Below are 21072 nucleotides of genomic sequence, written 5' to 3' on the forward strand. Positions count from 1 at the left end.
TGTTTTATACAAGCCTATGTGCTGCTGTAGAGCTAAAACTCCAGCCCTAAAGCATATAGTCCTTTTGGTTATTATCTTGGGTTATGAGATTATAAATTGTCCCTCCTCTGGAGAGTCTCTCATTGTTTTTCACACCTGGAAACTTCTTTCTTGTTTGCAAGCCTAATCATGCATTCCGTTTTATTTTCAGATATTTTATCAACATCTCAACATGTTTATAGGAGGATGAGAACTTTGTATATAAACGTAACTTCTCATAATGGGCAGAAATGTAGCTCAAATCTGACTTACTTGTTTTTAAGCATCATTCTGTTACATGCATTTAAAAGATCTATAACCAGTTGGTCAGTATTTCTCCTGAGATTTAGTAAGATATTTACAATATTTGAAACATATTTTAAGATGTGTAAGTAAATAATCTCATTTTCTAGGCTTCTTGGATTAACTAATTGATTTTGATAATCAAAGATTACCAAAGATCTAGAAGGAAATGTTTTTGATTTTGTAAAACATACAAAGTAAATACATCCCACAATGGGAAAAAACAGAGTGGAGAACAAATGTTCTTAATCCATGTTATATTCCTCTGTGGTAATGCAAGTTTGATCCCTTTTTTCCACTTCCCTTAATCTTAAAAAAGTCTATTCTCATAAGTGGTGGAATCAAGCAAAATGAAGTTCAAAGCAAAACACAATGAACAAACAAAAGTGTGCGTGACAGAGAAAGACACAAAGGCACAGAAGTGTTAGTCTGGAGTGTCAAGTACTAGGTAGCCAATTCGGACAATATTCTTATCTCTTCACAAAATGTTGATGCAGAGATACACAACTGAGTATTATTAACCACCAGCCTTTATTCTCTAGTACTGCCATTCTAAAGAAAGTCTAGAAAGCAGACCCACTGTATTGGAGATCTGGCAAGTCATCTCATACTTTGGTCAAACTGTGTAAGCCACATAGCAGGAAACACAGCAGGGGGCTGTTTCCACTCACTTTGCCTAACAGATGTTAGTTCAAGAAATATAAAAGACTGAAATAAAAACATACTTTTTGACATAAAGACGTAAGGTGCCTTTGTTTTTCTCAATTCCTCCATTTATGAGGAACTGATCTTTAGGTAGAAGATGTTCCTTTAATTTTGCAAACATCAGTGTCAACTGTGGCAATCTGTAAAAAGGGGTGGCCCACCTTGGTGCAGAAAACCTTGTATATACAAGCAATGTTAACGAGAGAAGACTAGCATGTCCTGTTTCTTTTCTAGGTACTCTAGCAAAAATCATAATGGTATTTGGCATTGGAAATTAGGGCTTCTCTGAGATTTTCTTTTCTCTCCCTGGATAGCATTCTTCAAGCCCCATGAGAAAAGGCACCCACCCTTTGTTTAAAAGTTTCACCCTGATAAACATTGTATTTAAATTCATTTCCCATTTAAGTGTCATGACAACTCTCATCTTTTTAGTGGTCCTACAAAAGAACACCAGGGATAGAGAATTTCAGCAATAATACAAGCAACAACCTTGTACTTGAGTACTTACCACGCAAAACTGTGAGTCTGGTGGATACGCTTATTTCTCCCACATTATTCGAGGCCACACATTCATAAATAGCCTCATCCCGCGGAGTCCGTAAGGGTTGTATTCTGAGAACTGATCCAGATCCATCATCAAACTCTATTACCTATTAGAGGAAACAATAGCTGTCACAGGTGTTGTTACAATTGTCTACCTCTCAGCTAAACCTTAATACAGTGGTGAACCAGTCTTTTGGCTCAGAATAAACACAGCAGCATTTTAAGACTGAATTTTGATACATAGTAGTAAAACAGAATAACTGGTTTAATTTAATGAATCTTCTCCTGAACAAAGGGAAAGACATGTAACTACAAATGCAAAGTCTACTGAAAACCATCCGTGGTCTACTCATGAAAATATTCTAGTATATGCATCTAGGACAATTTGACCCTGTTAATTTTGCAAGAGACTTGTTGCTATGATGGATAACCTTCTCAAATTATTCTCTCACAGCATGTATGCATATATGGATCGACTCAATAATTGGACTGTAAGGTGAAGACATAATGCATACCACCACAGACAGCTCTTCTGGCTTAAAGTGTTTCATCCTGAACAGTATAGATGAGCAAACCATGAAGAGAAACTGCATAAATCTAATACTTAGGCAGCCAACGAGATGGCTTTCACAACCCAAGAGACTGATGGCATACATTAATTTTGCTATAAATCATTCCAGTATTTGTTCTAGCTTAGCGTTTTCTGCATTTTTAGGGCATTTTTGCTGTAAAACGGAGGCTTGCTTCAACGGGCAGAAAATTAATGTCCTAAAGAGTAAGCCTGAATTCACTATCATTACGGACTACACTCTGAAGCAGTTTAGCAATACTAGATATTTGTCAGCTAATTCAAGTACTACTTCAAAAATGATAATGATGATGATGATGATGAAACTGATAAATATGGGTACGAAACTGTGGAGTCCTCTACTTGTCTTTTCTATAACTATACTGTGCTCTTTCAGCTGCTCACTGAGATGCTGTGCTTTCTGGTTCTGGTGAGGTATTTTTTGCATTTCCCTGTGACTAATAGTTCCATGTGCCTAAATTATGAATTGAGAATGCCTTGTAAACACATTTATTGGGATGCTCAATCCCCGGTTTTGTGTGTAAACAGGCTTATGTCAACATATGGAAGGAAGATCGAATGTTTTTAAAATATATCCACTTCAGGTCCTTTCTGCATTCTGTTTATGTTTTAAATTCACAGAGACAGCCAAAATGTCCCACTTCCCAATGCACCACAATTTATTTTCAACTCTATTAAGCATATATTTTAGAGTGAATCCACTATGCATCATGGGAGAAAAAGTTTCATAGTTACTAGAATCTTTGACAAGTACGCCATAATTGAATATATATATATTTATAAACATCTCTATATACTTTAAACATTTAATTTATAAACATTAAACATCTATATGTATTTATATATATTTAAATATATATAAATATGTTTATAAATATATATATTTATAAACATCTCATGGCTTAATGTAGAGAAAGTTTTAAATATCCCTAACGCCAATTTAAATTTTGATTTTTTCCAGTTTTATTGAGAAATAATTGGCAAACATCACTGTATAAAGTTTAAGGCATATAACGTGATGGTTTGATTTACCTGTATTCTGAAATGACTACTACAGTAGGTTTAATTAACATCCACCATCTCATATAGGTACAATAAAAAGAAAAGAAAACAAATTTTCTTCCTGTAATGAGAAGGCTTATAACCTATCCCTTAACAACTAACTGATATGTGTCACTGTATGTTTACATTTCTGAACTATTTCCTAGAGTTAGACCTATCATCTTTCAACAAACACTATACTACACATTACATGCTAGTGTTGCAATCTCCAATTTGAAAACCTTATTTAATACCCAGTATTGATTGTGCCCTACTTACTCTAAGCCAGACATTGTATTTGCCACTGGAGATAGAAGAAGCAAAATCAGTCTCATTTAGAGCTCTCAGAGGCTTTATAAACTAGCAAAACAAAAAAATACATATATACTATTACAGATTTTAAAGATTCTCAACCCAAGACTCAGCACTATTTGATATACATGCTTCATGTAAAAATAACTAATTTTCCTTGGCTGTGTTTATATGATTCTCATCTGGAATTATGTAATGAGCAGAGCTCATGCTTTGAAATGTTTACTATTACAATTTAATCTTTGTTACAAGATTTTGTCAAGAACCTACTGTCACCAGCAAGTATGATGTCAAACTTCTCTTTGATAAAAAAATTCAATTTCATTTAAACTAAAAAAAAAAAAAAATGTGTACTAAAGATCACACACACATCATTTTCTACATGATATAGGAAATATTTCTCAATGATTAAGATTTTTTTATGTTTAATCACTGTAGGTATTTGATTTTCAAACAAACATAATTTTAAATTTATAATTTGTAAACTGCAGTCTACATTTAAATTTCTACCAGTGTAATTAATTATACCCTTTATAAGGCATCTGGACCATTTATTGCTCTGTGAAACCTGGTAAAAATGAGTAAAATCAAAAATGTTCTGAATTTTGTACTTGCTATATTTCTTTAAACTAGAAACTGCCTTTATTTTGCCAAGCTATGAATTAGGCTATGAAGTATGTCAGAAACTCAGGTAAAAGAAAGTGAGTTTTACACTTTGGGGCAGTTTGGAGGTCTTTGTATCCTCTAAGAATCAAGCTATTCTCTTCACGTCTTAAATTTCAGGCATGTTATTGTGTGCTTCTCCCAATTTTTCTCTGCATATCTTATTACCTATTTTTCACCTCCAAAATGAGCAAATTTCTGAGCCATTAGTCTCCTTAAAAACATTCAAAGTAATATCTGAATTATGCTTCATCATCTTCAAGTCATTGAGCTTTCCTGAGTAATTTATTCAAAGGTTTAACTGCAATATCAACCTGGTTGGGTATGTTCTTCCAGAGTAGTGCTTAGCCCAACAACTGGAGCTAATTTCTCATTTTAGTTCATGGTACTTGTAAAACACAGCTGTGAGATGCAATGGACAGCTTCATCTGCTGCCCAGTACCCATTCCCCTTCTTCCTTGTAATAGGCACCTGAATCTCCTATGGGAAAACATTGCTTCCCCACTCCGGGCCATAGGGTTGGATGGAACCGACTTCCTTCCCAGCAACAGAGGTAGATTCTGATTAACTTAAATTAACTGGCCTGTACCAACCAGTTGTCCTTATACACTAGTCCAGGGACAAGCAAGTAACTCAGTAAGAGCTGGGAGCATAGGAAGCTTTCGCTCATCTTCTAGCCTTGGTTGTGGGAGATGGATACCAAGAACACTGAGCCTGATACAATTAAATGCAAAAGTTAGTCACCTGAACCCACAAATTCCTTTTCAAAAAGCCATTTAGAACTAAGTTTTCCAACACAAGCAACAAAAAGAAGGCCATATCTCAGTGATTAGCACACTTCATATGACAGTAAAACAAGCAATATACAAACCAAAGATACAACAGATACATTTTTCCCCCAGAGAAACAGAACAATGGACCTAATACCTCAAATCTCTGATTGCTGACTTTCTTTCCTTTTTTGTTCCAGACAATTTTAGGTCTTGGGTCTCCTGTAGCTTGGCAAATGAAAGAGGCAACTCCGCCAGAGACCCCTGTCTGGTCCACGGGAGTTCTTGTAAACCTTGGAGGTGCTGAAATAAACAGAGATAAACATCACAATTAGAGGGAAAATTGAAACACAGGGTACTACCCCACTGCTACCACTTTCCCCACAGCCCTCAACCCCACTGAGGCCAGTACATACACATATATATGCACACACCAGGAGTGCAAAATTAGAGAAGCACCTTTTACTTTTAAGGGTAGTTTAAAGGGGAGGGAGGTAACTTTCTGGTCAAGCTATCTGCTAGTGCTTTTATTGCTGAAATCTGTATTAAGGCAGAGATCCAATAACATCCGAAAAGCAACATCACACATTAATTTTTATTACCAGTATAAAAAAAAAATCCAATCTGTCCTCTGTAACAAAATGAGCTCATCAATCAAAGTGAGTAAAATTTTAGCTCTTTGATGCCATTATCGGGGCACTGCCAGAAAGTAGCCCTGCTGCTGCTAAGCCATTAAAATTAGTGACATTTAAGAGAAATTCTAGGAAATTTTAGAGAGACAAGAAATATAGCCCTGAATTAGAAGGTTTAGCAAGAAACAGAAATATGGTAAAATGGTAAAGTGACTCCTTAACCTAAATATTGTGCTCTGCCTTACTTGAAACTTAACTTCATAATTTGCATAAAGGATGAGTCAAGAAGCCTCCAAAGTCATGGGGGCGGGGGGGGAAGGAATTCCTGTAAAAAAAAAAAAAAAAAGATGTAGACTTTAAGATTCCTAAAGATGAAAGGCTAGAAGTTGGAGGGTTTTTAAATGTTCTCTACTTCCTTAAAATGTTCCTAACATTCACCCTTTCTCTTCAAAACCTACTTATTATCCATCTTGCATTTCCAGATCTAGAAATCTATTATATGAGAATTAAGTAAAATGAAGATGGGTATTTATGCACAAAGATATCTATTATGCCATTTATTTAGCAAAGATTATATATACCCTAAATATGAAATAAAATTGGAATTGACAGTGAAATGAACTATGGCATGATAAGAGAATATCATACAGTCAATGTTATATTGATAAAGTTTTTATAATATGACATGAGAAATACTTGTGATTCAATGATAAGCCACAAAAACATCATACACAATTCAATATGAGGGGTATCAGATAATAAAGAAAAATGCACCCCCCAAAAAGATGGGACAAAATGTGCCAAAACACCAGTGGTGGTTTGGGGGAGAAGGTATATTCATTATTTTTCCTACTTCTTTACATTTTTTCTCACATCCTTGAGTTTTTGCAGTTATGTTGCAATTAAATTATTTTAATTCAAAAGCATCTTACTTTTCCATTTCATTTTCTTATCCCTATTACAAATTTCCTCTCTTACTGTTTTTCAGTTAAATGCTATTGAAAAATGGTTTCAAGCAACTGTAGCTAACATTTATTTTGAAAATAATCCTTAGATTTTAAGAAAGAAGAAAATAACAAAGTTCATCACTGTTTGCTCATCACCATATTTTCTCTGCCTTGCTTTCATGTTTCCCACGTGATGCTCCTGCTGGCTTGATGGTGTGTTCTGACTCTGATCTTGGTTTTCCTGGATTTAGGGAGGCCAGACTCACATCTCACCTCTCCCATAATGTATATGTATCATCTTGGAGAAAAAAATGTCTCACTTTCCTGTTTCTGTTTTTTTTTTTTTTTTTTTTAAGATTTAATTTACTTATTTATTTGAGAGAGTAAGCATGCCTGCAAGAGAGAGCACAAGGGTGGGGAGAAGCAAAGGGAGAAGAAGAAAGAGAATCTCAAGCAGTCTCCATGCTGAGCACAGAGCCTGACATGGAGCTCAATCTCACGACTCCGAGACCATGACCTGAGGTGAAACCAAGAATCAGATGCTTAATCGATTGAGCCAGCTAGGTGCTCCCTAATTTTCCTATTTCTTAACTGTAAAAATATGAAATGTAAAATAAATTATTTTTCAGAGATCCCTTCCAGTCTTAAGGTTTCTAGCTTAGTGTAGCATCTCCATGATGAGAGAAAGAAAGAAGAGTGAGGAGAGGCATCTTTGCAATGTTAGTGCGGAAAATGAGTCTCAACCTCATCAACAAATTCAACTTGGTGATAGCAGAACTAGTGGAAACACAGGTCCCTCTTTGTTCAGGAATACTAGGAAAGAGAGCAGGCTCCCACAGCCCTGCTCTCTATCACATCCTACAACATCTCTTGGTAGCAGTACAAACTAGATAATTACCAGAACTGCTAGAAGTACTTAAAATGATTTGAAATGACTAACAGTGAGAAGAATAAAAAACACTGTACACTGATGTCACTTTTCTGGAAACAAACAAACAAAAATGATATTAGAAGTGTTTATGTTTTTCATTCTGCTGTTGCAAACAATGCAAATTGATAATAACCACACACTTGTCAGCATCTAATATGAAAATTATAATCATGCAATTAAAATTCTTAGGGAATTTCCCTGGAAAAATAAAATGTATTGCATTGCTACGTTAAATGCTACAATACTGTCATTTTTGGAACCTTCTTCTTCAAAGTACATAGTTTAAAAATTGTTGACCCTGAATGAAAATGAATTTTAATAACCTGTTTTCTCCTTTAAGTTCCATTTTGAAATTTCTTGCAAGAATGTGTGAATGAGGTAAAGGGCTATGGTATAAAATGACTATGTACTAACCAGAAATTAAGTAAATCTAGAATATAGGATGCTATTCTTCTTGCACCTGGTTTTGTTTTGTTTGTTTTTTTCAGGGATAGCATCCTATTTCTCATCACAAAAAAAAAAAAGAAGGAAATATGGAGATTCTGACACTCTACAAATAGGCAACGACTACTAGAACAAGTGCTTCCTAAATCTTGGTGAGGGGGGCACTAAGGACTCAAATTACTATTAAACATAGAAATCTGACTTCTAAATGGAAAGCACAGAAGGCAAATCCCCCCATGTTCTCAGGGAGATGATGTGACTACCATTCCAATGTTCAGATGTATTTCTCGCTTACCTTCCTTTTCTGGTCATACCTGAAGTCTTCATGCTAATATTCACAAATATTCAAATCTGCAGTATTAGGACCACTGGATGCTACTATAAAGATTTTATTTTTGGAGATGAGGTCAAGTAATGAAATTAACCTATTGAACTGTGAAAATTTGATTAAAATAACCAGTTAGAATCTGCTTCAGATCTGGGACTATTTTCTTAAATCCTACTAAATACAACTATAGTGACTCAGTATTCTTCAAAAAAAAAAGTACTGAAAATGCTCCTTAAATGTATTATTTGTAAACAAGAAATGAAATTGATCACACTACATTAAAAAAAAGGTATATCAAGTGCATGTACACAGAGCTTTTTATTTTTTTTAATATGAAAGACATTAGTCTTCACAGACAAGAAAATCATGACTTTCTCATGGGATCTGATGTCAGTTTTTCTACATGTGCCTACAAAATCTAAACCGCAAAAGGGTAAATGCCATCATTCTATGATACAAAGTTTAGTTTCGAGATATGTAGTAAAATGCCTTCAGTGAGCATGACTGTTGCCTAAATAATCATCTTGGCTGGTCAAACTCTAAGACTGATGCTGTCAATGCAAGGCAGCCAGCCAAAGGAAAGAAATGAGAAAGAGAGAAAACCAAACTTAATAACTCCAACAAATGCTTGAGGCAAGTAAAAGTGTTTATTCTCAGAGGCGTATAATAAAACATAGCACCACTTCCTCCTCTCTAATATCTCAGCTTACTAAAAGAAACGAAATGAACCTTCTGCCTTCTTTTGTCATGGATATTACCCAAATTTAAGTCAGGCTCTGAAGATAGGAAGAGAAGAGAATCCACATAAAAGCATAAAACAAAGACTGCTACTAAAAAACCACACAATATGACAGCCTTAGGTCTGAATAATCAAAATCCCCATGTTTATCCCATGAGATACACTTGGAGATACACCAAATACTACACTTGTTCTAACAACAAAAAAAAAAGAGAGAGAGAGAGAGAGAAAGAAATATCAAGAGCTTAAAGATGGAAAGACATTAAAACTTTACAGGCACCAGTACTTAGATAGACACCGTTCGTTCTGTTATCATAGCTGACCGCCATTGCTATCCACCCAAAGCTGCCAGCCTTGCGCTTTGCAAATACATTTCTGCTCAAGCTGGTTTTGACAAGTGAGGAGTATGACTTTTCATTAAACTAATGCTGGGCACTGCAGAGGTCAAATTACTGTTAGACCCAGAAAGTCTGTTTTCTAAATGGAAAACAGAAAAGCTAAACATGCATATGAGTCAGAACAGAGGCATGACTGATATTCTAGAACATGCCTGCCATTCTCACTTGCTGTTTCAAAGACTATGCATTCTCAGGATACAGACTCCAGCTCTGGGAATCTGGTAGATTATTCTTCCCTACACATCTCAAACCGCTGACTGATTTTTGCTTCTAAGAGGTTAGTTTGTTTCTTTAAATATAACCAATGCACAGTACCTTTGCATCTAATGATCGTAATATTTTGAAACCATATCAGGTTTCAAGTTGTTAGGCTCTCTGAAGACAAGGAGATAAGCCTAATGAACAGTTATTGTTATTAAATTAAGGGGACAGATCCTACCAAGACCAGCAAGCTGCCTTTGACCATCCTTAACAAAGTGCTCTATCAAGGACAAAATTCTCCCCTTAGTACACTATATTAGATAGAGCTAGACATTAATGGGGGAGTACCACTGAAATCTACTAGTAACATCCATGCAAGAAAGGAATTTATAAGAAATTCTTAAAGGTTAAGAAGACAACTCAGATTTGCAGTAACTTGATTGGCCAACTGAGAATCACTTAAAACCAATTCACAGAAAGGACTACACACTACAAAAGGGAAGGGAAGAAATGAGAGTGCCATTTGTCTAATTTAATTCTAATGAATAAGCCGCTTCTGCAGACATCAAGGAAATATGACGAATGAGGAACAAAACTAACAGCATGTAACTAATTGGCTTTGTTTCTTTCAGCTGATTAACATTTCCTTAAATAGAGAGTTCTGTTTTTAAAGGGGTATTTGTCATAATAATGTACTTAAAATCTTGAAAGGGGAAGGTTAATGATGCTATTTAATGATACTAAGGGAGAGAATGAGGGAATGTTCAGTAAGAATATGTAGATAGTTCTGTCCTTAGGAATCTGCTTCCTCCCAAAAAGGTGTCTGTAGAATTTATGAGACTGTCAACTGAACTCAACCCCATTTTTTCTTTCTCTGGAAGTACCAGGAAGGGAAGCTCAGGAAATGCAGAGCATAGCAGGAGTCACGGATGGTTCTATGGATAATGGCCAGGTCTGAGGGTATACGAGCTATTGGGGTTTTACAGTCCCTTCCTGCCACAACACACTCATTATCACTGCCCCAAGCACAAAGAGTGTGGCTAGAGTTTAGTGGATGATGAATTCTGTTATGATTCATTTGATCTCTGCTGGGCAGGAATGGAGAGAGGAAAGAGTGCCTGAGATACCAGCAAAACCCCAGGGGTACATGAAAAGAAAAGAGGGAGGTCCCAAAGTTGACCCGTGACTGTAAGGGAGGCAGAAGTGTGGCACACACATCAGGCTGAACTGGTTTCTACGGCAGATGGTCTACATAAACTGGGGCCAGTGGGGACATCTATCCTATCACATGGGGATCTGAACAGGGTCATGTCTGATATCCATGGCCAGCATAGACCTTCAATGTCAAAGAGACTTTTTCTGAGTCATCAATGGTGCTGTCTTTCAATCTATAGCCTTAAAATTTGACTTAAGAAGCATTATACTTCAAAATGGGATAAAGAAATAACAAATCTTTAGTGAATACCATGCAGTGGACTAATGTTCTACATATCTCTTGTGCAATGTTTTCCATAGTCCTGAAAGATAATAGCATTACTCCTATTTTATAGAATTATAGAAAGCTTTACAGTACTATAAAGATTTGGAAGGAAAGAAGGAAAGAGGGAAAAAAGGGAAAAAGAAAGGAAGGAAGGCTCCCTGAGGTTATGAGTGAGTCATGGACTTTTGATCTAATTGTGAAGCCCCAATATCCTTACTGTGCCAAACTAGAAAATGGGAAGTTGCAATGATACTACATAGACAATATGGTACTCAATTTATTGTATATGTTCAAATCTGTTTTTTTATTATTATTATGTTATGTTAATCACCATACATTACATCATTAGTTTTTGATGTAGTGTTCCATGATTCATTGTTTGCGTATAACACACAGTGCTCCATGCAGAACGTGCCCTCTTTAATACCCATCACCAGGCTAACCCATCCCCCCAGCCCCCTCCCCTCTAGAACCCTCAGTTTGTTTCTCAGAGTCCATAGACTCTCATGGTTTGTCTCCCTCAACGATTCCCCCCCTTCATTCTTCCCCTACTGCTATCTTCTTCTCTTTTTTTTTAACATATAATGTATTATTTGTTTCAGAGGTACAGGTCTGTGATTCAACAGTCTTACACAATTCACAGTGCTCACCATAGCACATACCCTCCCCAATGTCTATCACCCAGGCACCCCATCCCTCCCACCCCCCACCACTCCAGCAACCCTCAGTTTGTTTCCTGAGATTAAGAATTCCTCCTATCAGTGAGGTCATATGTTTTAGTTAAATATATACTGACTGTTTTCTTAAGGGTTTGGCAAATACTTTGTGCTGTATTACAGCAATTATTTTTCACTTGTTAAGTGAAAAAGGTCACTCAGAAGGCTTATTGAAATTATTCTTCTAATTTCCAGGAGCCAATTTAAATCAGGGATAAATGAACTATGATGCCTAGTCAACAGATAAAAATCAATGATACAAAATTCATAAACAGATCATGTAAGTTCCAAGGTTAATATGGTAGAGTACTTCTGTATTATTCAGTGTATACATTAAGTTCGTTCATGGTGGATAAGGACACTGATGTTCTTGACATCAATTTCCCCTTTTCCTTTCCAAAGCATTTCAATGACATATTGTAGGTATGTCTACACCATTAATTGTATTAAGCCTTAGCCTTCAATTCTTTGAAAATGACTCTAAAGCAGTCCTCCATTGGGTAGACTGATGTCTGTGCCTCTGTATAACTATCAATATTCAAGTTGACAAAGGATTGATACATACACTGACAGAAAGAAGAGGGAAAAGGAGAAGAAGGAAAAAGGGAAGGAGGATAGGAAGAAGAAATTTGACTTAATGGAAACATTAACTTGAACTTTCCCTCAATGTCAAGTCCTCATTTCTAACTGCTTGAAAGATTGTCTTGCAGCATTCCAAAATTATTATCGTGGAAACACATCATGCCATCTGCCTTCCCAATCCTCTTTCTCTTACTGTTTCCATTTCTATTTGTGGCACTTCCATCCTTCCAAACACCCAATCTTGCAGCCCCGACCTCTTCTTTGTCTTCTTCTCCTCCACCCCACTACCATTCAATTATTAAGTCCTATAGATTCTGCTTCTACTACAACTCACTCTTTTTTCATATCCAATAACAACGAGTATGATTCTCCTGTAAGATGGACATTAGAATCACTTGGGAACCTTAAAAAAATAAAGACAAACAAACAAAAAAAAACAAAACTATGGTGCTTAGACTCCATCTCAGACCAATTCAAATAGAATATCAGTGGGTAGGGATGGGTAATTAATTTCCAGAGGACTCTAATGTCCAGCCAAGTTTGAGAATCACTTAACGATACCATAGTATCTAAACTTTCCCATCTGGTCACCCTCACTTCAGGTATTTATTGTTACAATCAATATTACACATTATCGATAACCCTTCTTTGCCCTTCCCACCATATTCTTTGAGGTTTGTAAAAATGCATCTATGATTAAAGCTCTTTTCCACTCAAAAGAAACATAAAAATAAATGAGTTTTAATAGCTTGCCACTGTCAAATAAACCCAGAAATTTTGTTTGGCTCTTAAGATCTTTCAAAGCTGCTGCCAACCTATTTTTCCCAAATATGTTTTACCTTTGCTCATCAAGAACTTAGAATTCCCTGTCTCCGTGTCCTAGTATATGCTATTCCCTTGCACAAAATGTTTTCTGCCCCATTTCTGAATTTATAGAAGTTTTCCATTTTCAATCCCATGAAATATCTTGAAGCTTTCTTTGAGCCTCCCATGTGGATGAAATCTGCTCTTATTTTATCTCTTATTGTATCTCTTAACTCTTTTTGTATCTCTTTTATGAGTTAGAAAAGTCTATATTTTATTATAGCTATTTTATGCTCATGTATTTCTCTCCCTTCACATTAATTGAACCTTGAGAGAAGCATTTGTGACCTGGTCATCTCTGAAGTCCCATAGCTCCTATTCTTCCCTGGCACATAGTAGGTGTTCATTGCATACACAGACTTGATAAAAAGCTCTCCAAGGTTATATACCCCCCTAATCCTTGGCTATACAATTTTTGAGTATTTCGTATGGATAATAATATTGTAAAAATGATTACTGTGCCTCTATTTGAATTATGTTTGCTTATAGAATCAATTAGCTGCAGAATGCAAACTTTATGTAATACACATTGACACTGTAAAACACTGATGTGACATGGTGGGAGACTGACGGAACCAACCAGGTCCTAAGCTGGCAAAATGTAGCATAACCAAACAACACATTCATGTGCCTGCCTTAGGACTGACTTCAGATGAAGTATAACAACTCAATGGATCTCAAGCTCTTTTATGAATTCACTCCACCTCATTGTTATCACATTGTTATCCTCCACTCTGACTCTTTTTATGCTTTTCATTTTTAAGTAAGATGACCTTATTTATTATACATAATAACATACTCATTTTACATAAATAAGAAAACATAAATTAAAAGAAATTTTAAAACATCCTAATGGTTATCACCTTGATGAATATGTTTTAAAATTGCTCTATGCCCATTTAATATTTAATAATTTTTACATAAAACAGGTTATATTATACTATTATTTTATAGTCCACATTTAACTTAAAATATATTTTGTATATCCTTTTGTCAATAAATATTTAAATTGAATATCATTTTTATATTATAAAGCATATAGATAATATTTTAATTTACTATTAAACATTTAGATTGTTCCTACCTTTTCAGTATTATAAAAAATGCTTCAATGATTATTCTTACAATTACATCTTTGCACATATAATCCCTTGCACATGTAATCCCTATATGTGATTCATTTCTACATGTAAATTTTCAATACATATGATGTATTCCTATATGCAAAACTATTGGATCAAAAATTGTATGTTTTTAAGACTTTTTATACATTTTAAAATAACTCATATATTCACAGGAAAAATATATACCAGAGTATCCAATTACCTAGACTACTGATAAAGCTGAAAATTATCACTTTATCATTGGCCAAATTTTTATCCCTTTGAGCTAACCAAGAGAGATAAAAGGTAGAGGTCAGAGAGTGACTGGTTTTGAGGAGAAAGCTGGAAAATCTCTCAAAAAAGAATCATTTAAAATACTTCTCAATTCCATTTCTCCTTAGCACAACAGAGTGTAAGGTAAATAAATGCTCAGGGGTGAACATTCATAGACCAATGAAGAAAGAGGAAAAGGATGAAGAAAAAATATCTACAAAACATTATTACTGAGAGTATTTAAATGCGATAGAAAATAATTTTTAATTTAAAAACACTGAAGTTCATTTTCGTCTTTCCAATTATTTTTTAAAAAATCTTGTAGAGGGATGCCTGGGTGGCTCAGTTGGTTGAGCGACTGCCTTCGGCTCAGGTCATGATCCCGGAGTCCTGGGATCGAGTTCCGCGTCGGGCTCCCGGCTCAGCGGGAAGCCTGCTTCTCCCTCTGACCCTCTACCTTCTCATGCTGTTTCTCTCTCTCTCTCAGATAAATAAATAAAATCTTTAAAAAAAAAAATCTTGTAGAGATGTGTGATTAACATAACATAATAAAATAAAATTAAAAAAATTTAAAAATCTTGTAGAGTTGAGATTACATATGAACTTGTCCATTTACAGCAGTTAAATAAATTTCTAGTTTGCCTTATGTCAAGATATATTAATACCTGGTCATAAACACTTGTCTGACAGCAGTAAAAGTTGTATGGCCTCACCACTGTAACTTTTTTTTTTTAACACATAGCCATGGGATATTATGACCAAAACAAACAATCCCCTACATTCACTGTGTCTGGGCCATAAAACTTCTCTGAACTATTGACATGTTTAGTAAGACTGGCCATCTGTTTTGGTGTAAGACGCTCACAGTAACCACTGGTTTAGTAACATAAATTTCAGAACGGCTGCCAGTGGTCTTGAATCACTCTTAGATACAATCTGTAAAGCCATTCTTACCATTCCCTATGCCAGACTCATGCATTCTTAATGAAAACATGTTATCAGCAGCACCATTTAGATATTTACTCAACATTTTCCACTTTAAGCCCCTGGGTTTGCTTACTACCTACTTATGCATTCAAAATACACAGACCGCGCATCCGTTTTCGTTCAATAGAGTGATAAAGGCCCTTATGCTGAAACAGATGAAAAGTCATGCAGTCTCCCAGGCTCATTCAGTAAAGATGTAGGCAAATGACACAATATTTATTGGCTTTTTTCATATTCCCTCTAAATGGCAATATACTCACAAGGCTATTTAACACAGACACTGTATTTGACAAAAAAAGAAACTACACTGACCCTTCAGCATCCTTTTATAGAATTAGTTTTCAAAGCAGATTCATTTATATCATTCACTGCTAATTCACTCATTAATCATAATTTATCACATCAGATGTGCTGATCATCATTAAAAGTAATCATTTATTCTTCATTCTAACCTGCTGCTTATCATGTACCTGCAAATTGGATCATACAGGAAAGGTAATTGGCTTATTTGAAAAGGAACATGAGCGCAGATATAATTGAAGTGGCGAAGAAAGAAAAACTGGATGATAAAACAATACCATCTTTGGCATTTTTCCCCTGATTTTCCGCCAATTTTATGTTCCCAAACTCCGGAATATGGATGCTATTACTTCCCTTCTAAGAAATTTCCAATATATCAATTACATAAATTATGTTTTATTATTGCCTCAGAGGAACTAGAATAGCATGTTGTGCTGGCGTCCCTTTAGACACCAGTAGCAGGCCAATGCCACCAAGAGAAGATCTACTGATATCACTGTACGTGCTTTGAGCCAATAGGAGGTACTGTTTGTAATCCTGCCTCCCAACCCAAGTGAGGTGTTACCACAACCGGCAAAAGCCTGGGTTATTTCTTCTAGGATAGATCCATCTTCCAGGAATAAAGGGACTGCAAGTTTTCATATATCACTTTCAAACTGGTAAATTAGCAAGGTACTTTGGAAAATAAAAGTAACTAAAATGTTCCCAAGTAGCTCCAACATGGAAAGGGTGTATATGCACACACATGCACACACCTTCAGGAAGTAGTAAAACAGATGACAAAATGATGTTCAAATGTGTTTACTGGAGAAATTTAGAATCAGTATCATAAGAAAACCTTGTTATTAGACAAAAGAGCATCTCTTTACATATACTATTTTGATATGTTACAAAAATGATCTGTTTAAAAGAGAATATTGTAAAAATAAACTGCCCGAGTTTTTATAACACAAGAAATATTAATTATAAAATACATGTTTATAATAAATAGGATAGCATTTCCTAAAGAAAGTCCATAATTAATATTATCTTCAAAATGAATAATATTATGATTTTAAAATGCTTTCAATAATGAAACGTTTAAAAATCTCATTATTTAAAAATATTTTGGGGCGCCTGGGTGGCTCAGTTGGTTAAGCGACTGCCTTCGGCTCAGGTCATGATCCTGGAGTCCCTGGATCGAGTCCCGCATCGGGCTCCCTGCTCGGCAGGGAGTCTGCTTCTCCCTCTGACCCTCCCCCCTCTCACGTGCTCTCTCTCATTCTCTCTCTCTCAAATAAATAAATAAAAAATCTTTAAAAAAAAAATAAAAAATAAAAAAGTAAATAAAAATATTTCCTTGGTACTCAATGTTTTATTTTAGGATATATTACCATTTGTTAATAGGTACATATATAATGAATAAGAAATGGAAAAAATAAAATGCAAAATTGAAAAAAATTGCCTGGCCTATACAACAATGTCGGTTAACAGTGAAATGATGATTTTAAAAATACATTTGCAAAATGGCCAGCATTATTCACATTTAGACCAATATTTTGCTAGAGATCATAATACTCTAAGTTTCTAAGACTTATGTCCTAACTTCATTCTGTGCAATACCTAGCATATTGTAGGCATTCAAAACCTTTTTTAAAAAGGCACTATTCCTTTGGTCATATGGGTATTTTATGTATGAGTCTAGTCCTTCCAGATATTTTCCACTAAATTTAGTTTAGTTTTTTTTTTTTTTTTAATTCACTTCTCTGTAGACCCAAAGCCAAAAAGGTATTTGGTGGCGATTTGCAGGATTCCAAATATTCTCATTCAATATTAGGTAACTATTAGAACCAATAACATTTTGTAGGATATTAAAAATACTCATTTTCTGGTATCCTTCCAAATGAACACATGTAGCAAGCAAAAGAATGGCATTCATTTTACATATTAAATCCATCCTTTCTAAAATAAAATCAAATTCTTTTTTAGAGTCAAGAGAAAGAATCTACATTCATTCAGCACAAGTTGGGGAGAGTGTTACACTGAATTTAATCTTGCTAACAATGATTGATCTCTGAATTCTCAAAGAGTAGCCCGTTACCCACCCATTCTCAAATTCTACTCAGTGAGCTATTTGGGGGTACAAAAGATGGAAAGCATGACAACTGGTTTATGCTAAGGCTGTGAAGTCATGTACAAGCAAGCTATGATAATAATAGATGATCACCCAGAGCCATGGATTGGCCCTGTCTACACAGAAAACTCAAGTTGACATTAATTGGATCCTGGCACAGAGAGAATAGGGTACAATTTCTTGTTTTGTAGATGAAAATAAACCTTTAAAGAACTTTAATAAAATGAGCCCTAGATGGAACAAAGTATAATGCTATAATCTAATTCTTGCTCTTTCTTTTTTTTTTTTAAGCTATGTCTCTGTAAAATAACCCTATCAGCATTTCCATGACAGCATGTTAAATCTGAGGAGGAAATGTCTCATTCTTGCTGCCTGTGAATTGAAACACATACAGATTTAGAAAGCCAACAAGAGGAGGGGGAAGGGGCTTTTTGGTTTTTTGGTTTTTTTTTTCTCTTTTCCTGTCCTCATTGAAATCTGTTATGCTCTGGCCAATCCTTTTGTTCCCATTTTCTCTAACACCATCAGATTTATCTACACAAATACCCATCTCACCTCTCTTGGTAAGAGCATTTCGGTAACACTTGAACCTAGAGACATGAGGTAATACTACTTACTCAAATAGTCTGGAAAAACTTTTCAGTTAGATTAGTTTTCAAATATCAAGTCCCTAATTTGTATCCCTGGGCAGTGCAGACCCTGGTACCAGCTCATTTCGGTGCAGATTATGCATGCTTTTCTAGAGAAACACATTATCTGAGCCCCAGGAATATGGGAGGCATTCCAAAACAGCACAGACAGTGAGGACCTTTATTTGCCAACTAACTTTTCCCCCCCATTCTCTGATTTCCAGCTCAGGGTATTAAGTAAGAAAACAAAGGGTTTTCCCACACAAAAATAACCTTTTTGAAAAACCTGCAAACGAGGTTTTAATTACACTATTTACCAGTATAGACTGCGTGCAGAAATACACTAAAGCATTACTTGCTATGGCTTGTTTCTTTTTTCCCCCCCTAATTTAACTGTTGCAAGTAACATCACAGCAATTTAAGTTAGTTTTGTGACAAATTATTAAGACACTTATTTTAGAAGGAAAATCAGCCAATAATTACTGCCCTGGCAACATGGCTATTGTTCAGAGCAAAACAGAAGCTGTGGCTGACAGCTGATGGGCCCAGCCCCCTGCTATCCTCAGAACACATTTGCAAATACGCAAAGCCTCTTGCCAGACCTAAGCATGCAGTAGCCACCCTTTCATCCAGCAGGGCTACACTGATCCTCTTATGCTGACTACAATAAAATGACACCATTTTAGAACCTCCTTCAAGGTTGGACCTAGCTTTAGATGCAAAAAAATATTGTATTATTAATGATTCCAATTATGCAATAATACTGGCCTTTTTGCACCATTCTAAAATATCAATGTATAACCTAAGCATTTTTTTAGATACGTGCCCCAAAGAGTTTTTGTTAATGATCCCAAATCGTTATTGAAAGGAAGAAAATGCTTCCCTTGTATTTGTGTAATAAGAGCACTTGTGAATATATGCCAGGAACACATATGTGAGAATTTGGATGAACTTAATCTTCCAGAATTAGAAAAACCGCCTCTAGATTATCCTGGGATAAACCTTGATTCAGTACCAAATGAAAAGATAAAGCTCTGGGATGCTAAAAGTTGAGTGATGCATGCTATTTCTTTCCCTGAATCATTATATAATCTAATCATTCACTAATTTAATCAAAGGGAATGGCGTTTTAAAGCTCTTTGCAACACCTTTGTCAAATTTTACTACCTGAAGTCTTTGGAAACCTAGTGAGAGTCAAAGCTGCTTTTTGAGGTAGATCTAAAAACGCCATGAAATAGATCTTTTTTCAGGGCTGGAGTTTCAAAGGGAAAAAGACAAAAGAGGACACTAAAGGGATGGGCTGCAATTAATATTTAAATATGCATCAGTTACTCCAATTCACTAAATAAATGTCCTTTGGGGTTATCAGTGTTTTTCTGAGGCAAAATAAACAGAGGAAAATAAAACCAGTGTTCAGAATCTGCAAAACAAAGCAGTCACAACACGTATGCTTAAGAGACTGAACTAAATGAAAAGCATTTGGGAAAATGATCATTATTTTGCAAAGGGTCATTATGATGGCTCTGCGACTTCTACCATCCAGCTGAGGGTTCTAACAGTCAAACCGCCCTCACCAGTTCCCTGAAATCTCTCCCACGCTATACCTTTCCCTTAAGGTCCCCAATCGGTTCTAGAATACAGCTTTCTCCCTTCCTATGCTGAAGGGTTGAGTCTTGCCTGAGAAAATCTCAGCACTGCATGGGCTCATGCCATTGCAAATTCATGCTCTAAGGCTCACCAGGACCCTGTATCATCTATTAATCATCTGCCCGCCCTGCACCACTCTCCAGCAGTCTATCCTGCACAGACCTCTCACCTCCAAGAGATTGATGCTCTTGCTCCCACTTCAATGGGGAAAATAATGCCATCCAGCATGAACTTGGTGGCAGCCACATCCTATTCGCTGTTTTTAAAAACTTCCCTTCAACTGTAGAAAGAGAAATTAGAGAAACGATTCCATTTTCAATAGCACCAAAAACCATAAGATACCTCGGAATAAACCTAACCAAAGAGGTAAAGGATCTGTACTCTAGGAACTACAGAACACTCATGAAAGAAATTAAAAAAGACACAAAAAGATGGAAAAACATTCCATACTCATGGATTGGAAGAATAAACATTGTTAAAATGTCTATGCTACCCAGAGCAATCTATACCTTCAATGCCATCCCTATCAAAATTCCAATGATATTTTTCAAAGTGCTGGAACAAACAATCCTAAAATTTGTATGGAATCAGAAAAGACCCCGAATCGCCAAGGAAATGTTGAAAAAGAAAAAAGCAAAGCTTAGGGCATCACGTTGCCCAATTTCAAGCTATATTACAAAGCAGTGATCACCAAGACAGCATGGTACTGGCACAAAAACAGACATACAGACCAATGGAACAGAACAGAGAGCCCAGATATGGACTCTCAACTTCATGGTCAAATAATCTTCGACAAAGCAGGAAGAAATATGCA

At 35.7% G+C, this 21072-nt stretch overlaps 1 protein-coding gene across 4 annotated transcripts in view; it reads right to left on the reverse strand.

The window, feature by feature from the left end:
• PTPRD (protein tyrosine phosphatase receptor type D) overlaps nt 1–21072 on the reverse strand; it is a 434932-nt gene that overhangs the window by 232503 nt on the left and 181357 nt on the right. For all 4 annotated transcript variants that reach the window (XM_081802975.1, XM_081802978.1, XM_081802976.1 and 1 more), the window contains exons 3-4: nt 5102–5247; nt 1535–1676 (exon numbers count right to left, since the gene is read on the reverse strand). In XM_081802975.1, the coding sequence (XP_081659101.1) occupies nt 1535–1676; nt 5102–5247 (288 nt within the window). The remainder of the gene's footprint in view (nt 1–1534; nt 1677–5101; nt 5248–21072) is intronic.

The sequence above is a fragment of the Leptonychotes weddellii genome, chromosome 14, assembly GCF_054177405.1.
Source record: "Leptonychotes weddellii isolate Sample4059 chromosome 14, ASM5417740v2, whole genome shotgun sequence".
Taxonomy (NCBI): Eukaryota; Metazoa; Chordata; class Mammalia; order Carnivora; family Phocidae; genus Leptonychotes; species Leptonychotes weddellii.